Raw genomic sequence first — 14,680 nt, 5'->3', positions numbered from 1 at the left:
AAATCGTAAGAGATCACCCGTGCCTCTTGTGCCTTCTTCTGCTCCGGCCACGCCGGCGGAGCCCGCAAAATAAGAAGAAGAAGAAGAGGTCGAAGGAGAGGTCGGCCAGCCCTGTTGCCATGGGCATTCCTCCTTCAGACCCTCTTATCGGTGGCCAGATGTTACAGTCATACATGTTATGCTGCTATATTCTGCTACCGCGAGAGGCGTCACACATCGGGCTGTGACCACAATCTGACCCCGTCAGATTCGGGTGAAGTTTCATTGTCGGCGGCCGCCCTGCCAGGGGCGGCAAATCGTAAGAAATCACCCGTGCCTCTCATGCCTTCTTCTGCCCCGGCCACGCCGGCGGAGCCCGCAGAAAGAGAAGAAGAAGAAGAGGTCGAAGGAGAGGTTGGCCAGCCCTGCTGCCATGGGCGTTCCTCCTTCAGACCCTTGTGTCGGTGGTCAGATGTTACAGCTATTCATGCTGCTACATTCTGCTACCGCGAGAGGCGTCACACATCAGACTGTGACCACAATCTGACCCCGTCAGATTCGGGTGAAGTTTCGTTGTTGACGGCCGCCCTGCCAGGGGCGGCAAATCGTAAGAAATCACCCGTGCCTCTTGTGCCTTCTTCTGCCCCGGCCACACCGGCGGAGGCCGCGAAGAAGAAGAGGTCGAAGGTGAGGTCGGCCAGCCCTGTTGCCATGGGCGTCCCTCCTTCAGACCCTTGTGTCGGTGGTCAGATGTTACAGCTATTCATGCTGCTACATTCTGCTTTCGAGTAGTGCGGGTTCACCCCACCCTCGACGTCTACTCACCCCGCTGATGCCCCTGAGCATCAAGCGAGACAAGTGGGCAATAACCACCAGACACCCGGGAAATCCTCGAGCGATTCTGTTAAATCGCCAGCCAGTGCACCGACTAACCGGGTGCCCCAAGATCGCGTGTGCTTTCCAGCATTTTCGTCGATCTCAGAGCACGTGTCCCAGCCGACACGCGGGGCCACCCCGGCGCTTACTGGACAACCCCCCGGTTCAGTCCATAGAGCGAGACTCCCTTTACGAGGACAACCCCTATCCCGCGGTCGACTTTTCAGTAAGCGCTCAGGCGCTGCTTGACAAGTATCTACCTCACATCTACCCTCCGAGCGGGGGTATTGATGAAGCAAGGGAGTCCATATTTTCTCGCCCCGCCTCTTCAGGCGCTCCGAGCTCAATCGGCCGAATTGGGGGTCTCGGAGAGTGACGGGGTCGCTCTAGACGAGGCGGCTCCTACGACGAGGAAGCCGCCAGCTCCGTGGGTGTAAACCCACCCCCGCTCTGCTGCTGCCCGGAAGCGCCAGGCTCCGGCGCCGCCGTCTCGAAATTTTCAAGCCTCTCGAGGCTAGCGAGAAGGCAGAGGCAGGGGGGGGGGGGGGCGATTATTATGCAGGTACTCCCGAATTCGCCCTCTACGTCAAGCTCACATACGGCGACGACTCCTTCAGCGGTAACTCTCTCCATTCTTCCCCCTAAGCGGGCCCGTAGATTGGAGGTATGAATCTCTTACATACCGCATGCCGCACTTCTCTCGTGAGAATGTTTGGCTGCTTTGAGAGGACAACCTATCACGTCCGCGGACCGTCCGCCCAGGCGACGGGACCGTCGCTTTTCTGGCCTGAACCTCACTTTCTATTCGAAAGTAAGGGTGCCCTGTCTTACTTAGCTCCTACCCTTGCAACGCCAGAGTCAGGGCTAGTACAGACACCCGTTCTCCAGCGATCGCCGCTGAAGAGAGGGCGACTCTGATATGAGCACCATCACCGCTCAGCGGTATGTCTCACTATCTCATAGCTCTCCGAGCTTATGAGTATGTATATCGGATCTGAATGTCACGGCGATTAAAAGTTCTCCTGTGCTTAATAATCGCTATGCCTTCACCACCCGGTGCATTATGGTTATGTTAACCTATTTGCCTCGTATTCGGGCGGCTCGTACGAACCCTGCCCGAGCTGCCATCACCGGTCGTCCCCCCGGACACCGCCGGCAGCACCCGCACCGAATACGTGGAAGGAATCAGCTTTTCATATGCTAGATATCCCTCCTGTTGACATTCACAGCTGTTCCCCGAGTCTTTCCCGGTTGGGTAAACATCATCTCGGAGGAAAGTAACCGCCGTACATCTCATGAGATTGTTGGCTATGTACGCGCGTTCAAACTTGTTTAAAGCCCCAGGATTCTCTGTCGGCATTCTATGCCTACTTTCTGGGCACACCCACCGTACCGGGTCGGCGAGTTCACACCAAACTGTACACCGCCAGACCATCGGTCGAGCTCTGTCTATCTTATAGACTGCCCTCTATGTGGGTCAATCTTGCGGGCGTCTCCGCCGCTCCCTCCTTGTGCGGAGTGGTCTACGGTGGATGTCTTTACCGTGCCCGTTAGTCGAATCGGCTTCTTTCTTAGAAATTTTTTCACGGCACACTCGAGTCGCCCCGCATGCTGCTTTCATCCTCCTTCCATGCAAGGCATGTGGCCAGGGTCACCGCACGACCGAGGATGATGTAACAGTGGATGGATGTATGCTTATGCCTTCCTAACCACGATCACTACGACCCGCCTTCTCTCGGGCCGACTGTGGATGAGCCTCTCCATGTAAGTGATTTACTTCACTGGAGTTCTTCTTTTAGAAATTTAGATTCTCATCCCCCGCTGCTTAGGGCGTCATTTTTGCCGCCCCCCCGCAGCTTTTTGGAGCTCCTTATCTTACCGATATCGGACTGTTCCACGCTGCCGCAACCGGCGCCGGCGGTGCTCGCTCTTACGATCACCTGAGAAACAGGCCTTGTGACTGTTTTCATAAACAACTGGTTCTCACCGCAGACTGATGGAAACTTTGTGATTACTTCCTCGAGTCTCCTTCGCTTGTTTCTTCAAGCGAGGACTTCGACACTCTTAGCCAGTTTCCGTCCCTAACTTGATAGGACAGGGCCGTTGCTACCTCATTCGATTCTGTTGGGAATGTAACGGTTGAGGTATCATATCTGGCGATGTCTGTTCGTTTAGAGCATCTCTTGATGGTCGTTTACACGTAATATCGTGACAGATTTTTTTTCGCCAGCTCCCTCTGGCGTACACTTGCTGCTGCTAGGGATTCCCCCGCCCAGCGGACAGCCATCGCAGCCTAGCCTCACGGGCTCTCTCGGCGATGGTGGCTTGAGCCAAGCCACCTCTTCCACCGCGGGCACTGCACCCTCAGATGGGTGCTTCAATCAGTATGGGAGAAAGGGGATCCTGAGTTCTCTCTCGATCACTCGGTCTAACACACTTTTGTCGTGATGTGTACCGCGCTGTATCCCTGACACGCCCGGTTGAGCTGTTTTGACCAGACTGCTCTATTCTACATAGGCAACATGTCCGCGGCATTCCTTATTAACAGGATGGCACTCAGTCGCTTTCTCGACCCTTGTCTGCCTTACGAGTGGTTTTCTTCCTAAATCCCTACTCTCCGTCGTTCCTGGTCCCCTTCGGACCGCTAGTAACTTTTTACCACAGCTCTCTATCAGAATTCTGCAGATTTCTGCCCTCACGCATTTGAGACAGATATCGAATTCTGGGCGCTTTCTCCCACGCGGAGGCTTCCCCTACAGAAATTTCCAAGCTTGCGGGAAGCGTGCGACTAGCTTGCGCAAGCTTGCGGCATGCTAGTAACTAGCATGCGGTTAGCTTAATAAGCGTGTGATATGCGTGCAGAGTAATAGTTAAGCGATCTTTTAGCGAGCAGGGACTGTTCGCTAGCATGCACTCGCTTATTAAGCGAGTGCCCTGCTAGTCGCATGCTAGTTACTAGCAAGCGGCACGCTTAAATTTCGGTAGGGGTTCTGAGATATCTCGCCTTCTCAGATTGGTCGATTGATCACTTACTGAGCCTTAAAAGCTTCAGTTTTCCGATCACGATTCTTGTTGAAATTTTCAACAAATTTCGATTCTTACGCTCTAGTCAGCAGGTGATGTTGTTCTCCTGACACTAGGCCGAGGGCCCATGATACTTAGTATTCCTGAGTATACAAGGCATTCCTCTCGAGGACATTTTTGAGGGCCGCCTTTTGGCGCTCAACTAACTCCTTCACTTCTTTCTACTTGAAGGACATTCCGTCCAGCGAGGCGAGATTTGCTGCTTCGGCGCTTAAAGCAGCTGCGGCTTTTTCCCCCTCTCCCTAAATTTCGTTGTTTTTGTTTTTTCTTTTAAATTTTCTTAGGCTTACAATTGAAAACATGCCTCCCTACGGTTTGAGTCCGTGCTGGTCTAGCAAATCAAGTAGATGTATGGAGTTATTGAAGTAAATTATGAAAATACTTACCTGATTTTCTTATTTACGAGATAACTCATACATCTACTTGATACCCTCCCACCGACCCTCCGCCTTGCGTAGCAACATGTTTCAACGTATGGGCTTGCGAAAGGTGAGGAAGATGGACGCTAATTGCGCGGTGATCATGGGTAGTAAGCCTGAACGGGAGAGGGCGCGCTCGCGCTTTTTAAATCCTTGGGAGTTCTATTCGGGTGTGGCAGTCCAGAGGGCTGAACTAGCAAATCAAGTAGATGTATGAGTTATCTCGTAAATAAGAAAATCAGGTAAGTATTTTCATAATTGACAAACTAGATATTTAGTCAATATTTATTTCTAAGGGTTCATCGATGATTGAACAAAACTTTGGCCTTTGAATAACATTTCCTTTGTTAATGTTTGAATACAATAATTTGTCCAAGTATAGACAAGAATACTTTCATTAAAATTAGCATGAGGAGAGCGTCTTCATGGCACAGTAATGAAGTAAGATATGGCTTTATGATGAAATACTTTGCTCCTGCGCTTGCACTTGGGAGATTCTTGTTATTTTTTTAATATCATCTCACACAAATTATCTAATTTTGAAATCAAATTACTGATTTTAGTTTTAGAATGAGTGATTTGTGGTCTGAGGGATTGCATCTCTGATATATCGTGAATAAATATATGAACATGAAGTAGATAATTTTAAAAAATCTCTTTTTGCTATCTAGGAGTGGTACATTAGAACCTGGAGATCAAGTCCTTGCCATAGATGATATCCATTTAGACAGTATTACAGTAGAAGAAGCCATGCATCTATTGGCTCAGGCAGATGAAATCGTCAAACTCAAAGTCAAGAAGAATGAGGCTTATTCAGGTAAGTTACCATGCATGACATCTTCTCAGTCATTGGATATCATTTGATTTCTGATTCATAGTACAGCTGAAATATTTTGCATTGATTTTATTTTTGAAAATTCATATCTTCATCATTGCAAAATTTCAAATTTTCTGTGTAGAAATGAAAGAATTTTGTCTTAGTATGTTACATCATATTTTCTAGAGATTAATTTCTAGGAGTCTTAATATCAAAGGTTATAAAGCCTATTTATCTTATCAGATACTGATAAAATCCATCATTGATTGGTCAGCTGGCTCTATTACTAGATGAGTATTAGGGTTATCTCATTGTGAAAATAAGAAATTTCCTATTTACGTGTAGGTTCTTCCTTTTCAGTATCCTGAAATATAAATTGAGAGCTTATGTCTCTGTTATTGCCTGAATGTTAATATGAGTCCCCTATAATAAAGATTTACAATAAGTTACATATACTTTGGCAGTCTTGGTTTGGTTTGGTTATCTAGTAATCTAACTACGTTAGATTCTACATAAAATGAGGCCTCTGAACATAAAAAAAGCAATTGTATATGGTTCGAAGGTTTAATTGATTGTTTGTTTTTTCCAGATGAGCCTGATGTAAGTGGTGCAATATCTTACTCAGTGGAGCTTGTTAGACACGGCGGTCCGCTGGGTATTACAATCTCAGGAACAGAAGAACCTTTTGATCCTGTTATTATCTCAGGGCTCACAGAGAATGGTCTTGCTGAAAGGTAAGTTGTAGAAGAGCTTGTAAGATACGGTGGTCCACTTGGTATTATAATCTCAGAAACAGTAGAATCATTTTATCTTATCGAATCTCTGTGCTCACATAGCATTGTTAAGCTGACTGTTATAAAGTTTTGTGTTTATTTTGATGATTTTCCTAGAGTCAAGATAAACCTAGAATGCAACAAAATATAGATTCTTCTGGAAGATTATTGATGTAGTATTGTGTTGGGATGTTGTTATTGCTATTGCGTCAGTCTAGTTTGAACTCATACTTGCTGGAATATTCATACTACTTGCAGTGACTGCTTGGATACTATAGGTTTGGTCAATAATTTTAGTTGTCATATTCCTGCTGAATCGTATAGCCAGTTTGAAACAAGTATCCATTTGTATACAACATTTTATATTTCTATAATCACTTATTGAGGTGACAGTAATATCATCTCAGTTTAAACAAAGAAGTTTAATAATTAGAAGCAAACCAAAAATTGTGATAAAATTGTACATTGATATGTTTTTTTTGTAATAGTGTGGTTATATTTTTATTTAATTTTTCACGTGAAAAGTAAGAAAAAGAAAGCAAAATATCAACCGACAAGAAGTAAGCTTTTAAAGGCTACAAAGCATATCTGATTGACATAATTGTTTATGTTTTCAGGACTGGTGCTATTCATTTGGGTGACCGTCTGTTAGCCATCAATGGTGTATCACTGAAGGGTAAGACTCTGTCTGAAGCAATACGTCTTCTACAGTCTGCAGGGGATACAGTGGTCCTCAAGATCAGCAAGAAGGAAAAGCATCGAGGCCATGAACAGGTGAGAGAATCTCATTGATTACTCAGGTTTTATCTGCATACATGTAAAATACATCTATTTGTATGTAGCTGAAAGTAAGAAGAATACTACTGAAACTGTAGCTTTAGGGATTGAAAAAATTGTTAAGTATTGTCAAAATTGTCAAAATTTCTCTTCTTTATACTTATGAAAACAAAATTAAATTGATGATGAACAGCTCTTTAAGAAAACAAACATCATGAAATAAAAGATCATGGAAATGTAACATATATGTAATAGACATGCTTTTGTGTAAGAAGGTTAGAGCTCTTATTTGAAGATATCAAGAATAGAATGAATGTTGATTAACATAGTGAAAAATGCTGAAGAGTGAAATAAAAACCCATTGCACTTCTTATTGTTTCCCCACCAAACATACAGTTTGGAAGGGTTTATAGAATCAGCATATGCCTGTGGCTTGAACTACTAGTACCTCCCATAGGCAGGGATCATAATCACCTTCAGTGGAAATGCTTGGTTTGGTAAAGTTGGAGATAGTTGTATTTGTTACATTTTACAGGAAATGCCTTATTTTATATTGGTATACTAAAAGATGTATTCAATTATTTCTATATTCAAATTTTTGTTGATTTTTGTCATACCAATGTTTTAATGTAATTTCAATTCCATCATATTGTACTTTATGGTGTTTGAATCTTTTAAATTACCTTCAGGGAAACAAACCATCATCTAGAAGCCAGAGTCCTAGTAGGTTTGGTAGAGGAACTGCACACTATGATGCAGACCACATCGCTACACCTGTCATGATACAGACCAATGGAGACTCATGGGAAGGATCGGGTATGGACACTGGTTACCATAGTAACCACACTCATCACTCTCGCTCTCACTCACCAAAGACTAGCCGTTCCCGACGTAGCAGCATGTCACCTTCAAGAAGGAGCAATCGCCCGAGGAGGGTGCACAATTCATCACACTCCACATCCCCCAATGATGCAAGCGAGGATGAGCTTGATGAGCGGCGGAGGGCTTTTGTAAATGGCGGCAATGGTCCTTATCCAGTCGATATCCTGAGTTCAGATCAAGATGACAGTTATGCCCATTCCCAGCACAGTTACCATCCACATGAAGCGCAGATCGCCAAACACAGAGAGTTCCTTCGTCAGCTTGAAGCTAGTTTCCTCAACACCGATCAGTTCACATCAAGTGAGATGCGACGTGCTGGTAGCGTTGGTCATGGCTACTACCCCAATCAACCAAGCACCATAGGAGGACGTAAACCAAGCACCAGCTCACTTCAGATGTACAGCGATTCTTCTCATAGCTACACCCTTCCACCCCATGCCCCTACCAGTGGGGGTGGGTACAACCAGTTTGAGAGTTTTAGTTCCAAGAGTGAGAGTGTGAACACAACGCACCAGAATGCATTAAATCAGAACGATGCCTCACACTTGGGGGATGAGTCAACAGTATCTGATCCACCGAATGCTGCACCAGTAGAGCTTCACAAGGTATCTCTGATGAAGGACAGTGATGTAGAGGACTTTGGATTCAGTGTATCTGATGGTATTTCAGACAAGGGTGTGTTTGTGAATACTGTAAGACCAGGTGGACCTGCTTCACGTAGTGGCAATGTCAAACCATTTGATAGGATACTGCAGGTGAGTTCATATTTCTTTTTATTATTGTTGTGGATGATTTAAAAAGGACAGCTTTACTTAATTTCCTTGAGGCAGCTTTTCTTTATTTCCTTGAGGCTTTTTCATTCTCCATTTATTTATTGCAGGAAATCTTGGACTGTGTGGATGATGACAGTGATGATAATGAAGATGGTTGGCAATGATGATATAGATGACTTGATGCCAGTAATGATGATGGTGAGGAGGAGGAGGATGATGATGATGATGATAATGGTGATGGTGGTGATGATGATGATGATGACGGTGATGATGGTGATGATGATATGACGATGATGACGATGATGATGATAACGTTGATGATAATAGTGATGATGATGATGATGATAACGGTGATGATGACGACGATGATGATGATGATGATTATGATGATGGTAGTGGTTGTAATGGTGAAGATATTGTTAATAGAAATGAAGATGATTAATGATGATGATCATATTGGGTGATGATGGATTTGATTACTAGGGCTATGACCTACATGTATCAATATTGTTATTGAGCTACAAAAATATACCAAACAACATTAATTTAAATAAAAGCAGGAATTTTTTTGTAATTCTATATTCTTTTAAAGTGGATTGTGCAGTTGAAATTGATAGCGATTATGACAGGGTTGCTCATGTTTGAGCTTTACACACAAAAAATGCATACAGGTTATGCTACTCTGTTAACATTTGTAGCAGTTCATCTTCACACATATATAAATGACCTTCCTTTGTTGTAAACAAATTATGAATGGTCAGTTATCAACGTTTCATCACTCATCTCCATGACAACCGTTGCTCTTAGCAACCACATCACCTAAGTTATAGACTCCATGTAAAGTATCCCATTAGGACTGTGTTGATTACATGTACTGTGAGAGTAAACCATTACTTCTCCTTCATTGGTTTCAAATACAAAATAATTCTTCATTTGATTAGTATAGGAAAAGTGTAACTGATCCAGTGTTAGAAAGTTGGATTATGGGAAAGAATGGGAACTACATGTAGCAATGATGATTATCTTATTCTATGTTCTACATACTGGGAATCTTGCTATAAGATTGGTCAAAAGCTAACCACACGTAGTTATAGTGCGTTATATGAATTTAAGTATGTGACAAATAAAAGGGAACTGCCCCTTATTATTTGTCCATTTTGTATCGTGACATGCATGAACATTAAATTTCATTGTGACGACACAGTTATCTTCCAAGAACTTGATTTGCGCACCTGCCATCAGTTAAACCAAGTATTGACTTGACTACATTTATTTGATATAAAAATCCTTTGTAGAGAATTATATGTGATGTGGAATATAAAGCAATTAATCACCTCTTGATATTAGGTGAAAATGAGACAAACAATCACTACCTTGGTGAGCTGATATTAGCTTTACTTCTGATAGCTACATCTAGCTCACCTCGTTAGTGATAGTTTGACCAGCACCTTCGCCACAGGTGAGTTGCTAATTATACTGTGTGGATGTCATGCTCTCATAATAAAATTTGAAGAAGATAATGAAGTTCCCTATGTACGGGATAGAGATACAAAATGCAAAGTGATTTAGTCTTAAGAGATACAAACTATAGCCTACAGTGAGACAAAGTGAATGAAGATTGTGAGCAAAACTTGTGTTTTGGCTTTGTTATGGATATGATAGGCTGATAGCACAATTATACAGTGCATATCAAAAAAAAGTTTACACTCAGAAAAACTCCTGTTAAATTATATTTTTGTAATATCCTGAAGATCTTTCCACATTTTAACATTGGTACAGATCCATTTAAGCAAATGACGATATAGCTGTCGAAAAATATTTCCGCTTGAGTGAGCACCACTTACTTTTGTAAAGTTCGTGAAAAATGATTTGCGCAGAACTTTGAAATAGTTATGCGAATACAAGTAGACCTTCATCATGAAGAACACGTAGAATATAGCTATTAAAATTGATTTGAAGATATCTTTTACCTTTTTTAACTTGTTTCCTTGCCCAAAACACTTGGAAGAGTGCATTTCGCCCCACCCCATTCTCCCACACACCGAGGCCATCATGACGATATTTGTTTTACACCAAGCTCTACTTTATATGAAATGGCTAAGGCTTGATTTTCATTTTGTAAATCATTGTCAAGCTTTGGAAAAGTGTGGAGAAACAAGTATTAAATGAAAAATGAAACGTAAATCCACTCTAAATGATAGAAACTCAGTGAAAAAATGCTGGAGATGTCTGATATAAACTTTTGTTCAGATTTAGTTATGTCCTCAGATCCAGCTGGCACAAAAAGGGTAAAGGTTGTGCTTACTAAGTGTTGAAAATTCAATTTGGGTGGCAAAATTGTTACAAAATGCTTGAATGTATCCGTTTTATATCAATTGAATAAAAGTACAAGGGAAATGTATGAGAAATGTTTCGCAGGGTAAGTTTGATTTCGCCCTTTCCCTTTGACACACCGTGAAAACGAGCATTTCTGCGCAAACAGGATTCTGCGAGCTTTACAAAAATAGACAGTGCTCACTCAAGTGTAAAATTCTGTCAAAACTTTTACTTCCATTGGATAGATGAGACCTAAACCCATGATTATATGTGAAAAAATCACCCACATGTTGTATATTTTTCAATTCCCAGGTCTTTTTCAAAGTGTAAACTTTTTTTGATACGCACTGTACAGTCTGATTTTGATTAAGTTGTCAAAATTGTTTGTATATTAAATCCTCTCATGACATAATGATTGACATTTACTAAGCCAGGTATGGCCAAACATGAGTCTCATCAAACTTTGACATCCACACAGCAGCTTATAAACTGTCAGCTAAATCTGTGCAGCTCTTGTTTGTTAACAATCAGTGTTCAGAGATTTGTGGAAAATTTTATAAACCGCAAAGACAAAAAGAAGCAAGATGGAATGATGGATGAATGAAGACAGACCGATCAATAGAGGAAAGTGGGTGTAGAAAATCAAAATGTGAATAATAGGGAAAAGGGAAAGGTGTGGGAAGGCTTGTACACTTTTTAATGTATTAGGAGGGCAGTACAAACATACCCCAAGTTACACAAAATCAAGATTAATGATCAAATTATGTGAATTAAGAAAACAGATGTGGAATATACAAGATATTTCAGAGGAACAAGAATCAGTTTGTAAAATCTATTTACATCTTGGTCCTCTGTAGATGGTAGAACTGAAAATCATGTTTAATTATGAATACAAGTCACTGATGCCCACAGACAATGATGAACAGCAAATGGAAAATTTATATCAATTTTTTTTTGCAAAAGAATTTTCAAATCTTCCAACAGTCAAATGATGCATGTATGTATACTCTATATTCCAATTGTTGATTTATTTACAATTTGATAAGAGGAAATGAAATACAGCTGGAAATGTACTTTTGTCTTCATAGTTTGTAGGTAGGTTTGTAAGTAGATTTTTTATCGGAGCAATGGGACAGGAGGTTGACAAAGAAATATGAAAATTGATGGGATAGATACTAATGGACACTGGATGTAGAGGGAGAGCTGGAAAGGTTGTTGACCATTAGCAAATATACAGGGGTAGATTGAGAAAGAGTGCAAGGGAACAGAGCAACAGATAGATAAAGCAATGCTCATGCTTTTACATACACATCCTGAAACACACTGGAGGCAGTGAGAGGCAGAAGAAAGATGAGGAGAGAAGGGGAAGATAGTGAGTGAGGGGGTGTAGAGACACCTTGAGAGAGAGAGAGGGGGGTAGAGACTTGGAGGCAGTGATAGAGGAAAGATGAGAAAATGATGAACAACTGGTAGGCAACAAGAGGGAGAGACAGTGAGGGAGAGTGATGAGGAAATGGAAATGGGGTATGAGAGGAAAGATGTGAAAATAGATGAATGGAGAGAGTTTGAGAGAGAGAGAAAGAGAGAGTGGAGGGGAAGGGGTGGCGATAGTAAGTATATAGACTTGGAGACAGTGAAAGAGGAAAGAGAAAAACAGAAGTGATTGGCCAGCCCTAAGAGTGAGAGATGGATAATGAAAGATGTTTAGTAAAATAAAAAGGAAAAGAAAGAGGAAGATTGGAAGAGGGAAAAAAATGATATAGACTGGGAGATAGTGAGAGGGGAAAGGTGGCAAGAGTGAGAGATTGTAAGGAAGGGTGGGGAGAAAGGAAAAAGGGAGAAAGCGATAGAGGATAGATAGAGAGGAGATGGATGGGAGATGAATGAATTCAGTGAGTAAATTGCTTGAAGCCTTTCACGCTCTTGCCCCGTTTCTTGATTGAAAGCATCAACAGAGAGCTAGTGGTTGTACGTTCCCCTGAATTCAAGTATGGGTGTTCCCCATGGCATGTACTGTGTGTATGTGTGGGGGATGCGTAGCATACAGAGTGTCCAGCAAAAACACTGGAATACAACAATTTGTTAAATTCGTAAAAAGCATCAACAGTCAAAGTAAGATAAATTCTCACCTTGTTTCCTCTGAAACAAAACAACCAGTTTGGGAGTACCATAGTTCTTGTCATTTGATTTATATTTTGTCATATTTTCTTTTGCCAATAAATAATCATAAGTAATGAAACTTAAGACATTTCATTGTGAATTTTACCAATGCATCTCTCACGCAAATGAACTCTCTTAATTTATAATAATTTGTTATTTGAATTTATTGATTTTAAGTGCATTCGGCTTTATGCGATAAACACAGTATAAATAATAAGTAATAATCATTTTAGGATTTTTCATTTTACTTAGCAATGAATTCTTATGCTGTAAAATCTAGAGTACCAAAATTTGATACAAATTCTCAATGAAAAATATCAAATATACTTCATAGTATGAAAGGTTTGATCTCTGTGACTATGCAGAATGCAACATAATAATGATTTAGACACATTTGACTCTACTATCATGAGATTGTGTAGAATGGGTATAGAAAGAGAGAGAGAGAGATTGTCTAATCATGACACACACTCACACCCCACTCACACCAATCAATAGGGAATGTCAACATTGAAAGTGGCTAGAAATTGGACGGTATGAATGGCAAGGTATCCCCTGGAGGCTGTAATCGGGCTTGAAATTGCTTGACGTGTTGTCCATAGTACATGGTGTGCCATAAAAATAATGCAAAATGAAGTTATGACTATTATTTGTAATATAGTCTTATTTTCAGATTTAGATTTTAAGCCAAGGTTGTTCTTGACAACTTTGAAGCTATCCAGAGGTTTTGTAGACATAGCAGCAAGTGATAATAAAGGCAGAATTTAACGCATTGTTTTATTATGAATATTATTAGAATACCTCTTTTTATCTAAAAAAAAGTGGTTGAATTTCATACAATCCTGTAGGATTCTTGTTAAAATGATTAGTAAATTTGTAATTTTTTTCTTTTCTATTTGCTCCAGATCAACCAGACGAGAACCCATGACTTTGATTGTTGCATGGTTGTACCTCTCATCACAGACTCCGGTAACAAACTAGAATTGGTTGTTAGTCGTAACCCGCTGGCCAAACAACAGAATGGTGAGGACGAAGGGTCATGGTCTGGTGTTGAGAATGGTCATTTTGTTCAGATGCAACCTGCTGCTGCTGCACAATTCTAAACTACTGGGGTAGTGTCATTTCTAAACCACCCATCACTGACTCGCTGGATACACTACACTATTAAGGGTATCAAGAAACAGTTATCTGATAGTAAGGATATAAAGAATGCATTTCAGGTGGAATTGAGACCAATCGTTGATTAGTAGGGCTGATAATTGACAATTGGGTCCTTTATTTAGCATTTTCTTTATCCATACCTTTGTAAATTGCCAAGATATGTGAGCAGTAATGATTGAAATCACCCACTTTGATAAGTCATATTTTAATAGCAAGTCTTAAAGGTCAAGTCCACCTCTGAAAAATGTTGATTTGAATCAATAGAGAAAAATCAGACAAGCGTAATGCTGAAAATTTCACCAAAATCGGATGTAAAATAAGAAAGTTATGACATTTTAAAAAATTTTGCCTATTTTTCACAAAATAGTTATAAGAACAATTTAGTCACATGCAAATAAGAGAGTCAATGATGTCCCTCACTCACTATTTCTTTTGTTTTTTTACTGTTTGACTTATACATTATTTCAATTTTTACAGATTTGACAATAAGAACCAACTTGACTGAAACATGGTAATTCCACATGTTCAGGGCCAAATAAAACTTTTTCACAGGACAATGAGGAAAAATTAGAATTTCATATTTCATATAATGAAATACAAAAGAAATAGTGGTGTCATCAGTTCTTTCATTTGCATACTGACCAGGATGTGAATATAACTGTT

General features: G+C 41.1%; 1 protein-coding gene across 4 annotated transcripts in view; it reads left to right on the top strand.

Moving 5' to 3' along the window:
• The window catches only part of LOC121410917 (glutamate receptor-interacting protein 2-like), a 64,772-nt gene extending 50,463 nt beyond the window's left edge, over positions 1-14,309 (top strand). For all 4 annotated transcript variants that reach the window (XM_041603302.1, XM_041603303.1, XM_041603304.1 and 1 more), the window contains 5 exons: positions 5,030-5,175; positions 5,765-5,909; positions 6,566-6,722; positions 7,415-8,362; positions 13,762-14,309. In XM_041603302.1, coding sequence (XP_041459236.1) covers positions 5,030-5,175; positions 5,765-5,909; positions 6,566-6,722; positions 7,415-8,362; positions 13,762-13,959 — 1,594 coding nt within the window. In that variant the 3' untranslated portion in view covers positions 13,960-14,309. The remainder of the gene's footprint in view (positions 1-5,029; positions 5,176-5,764; positions 5,910-6,565; positions 6,723-7,414; positions 8,363-13,761) is intronic.
• The last annotated feature ends 371 nt before the right edge of the window (positions 14,310-14,680 follow it).

Source organism: Lytechinus variegatus, chromosome 3 (assembly GCF_018143015.1).
Source record: "Lytechinus variegatus isolate NC3 chromosome 3, Lvar_3.0, whole genome shotgun sequence".
NCBI lineage: Eukaryota > Metazoa > Echinodermata > Echinoidea > Temnopleuroida > Toxopneustidae > Lytechinus > Lytechinus variegatus.
Note: the sequence above shows the minus strand (reverse complement) of the source record. Positions and strands in the feature narration are given on the sequence as shown.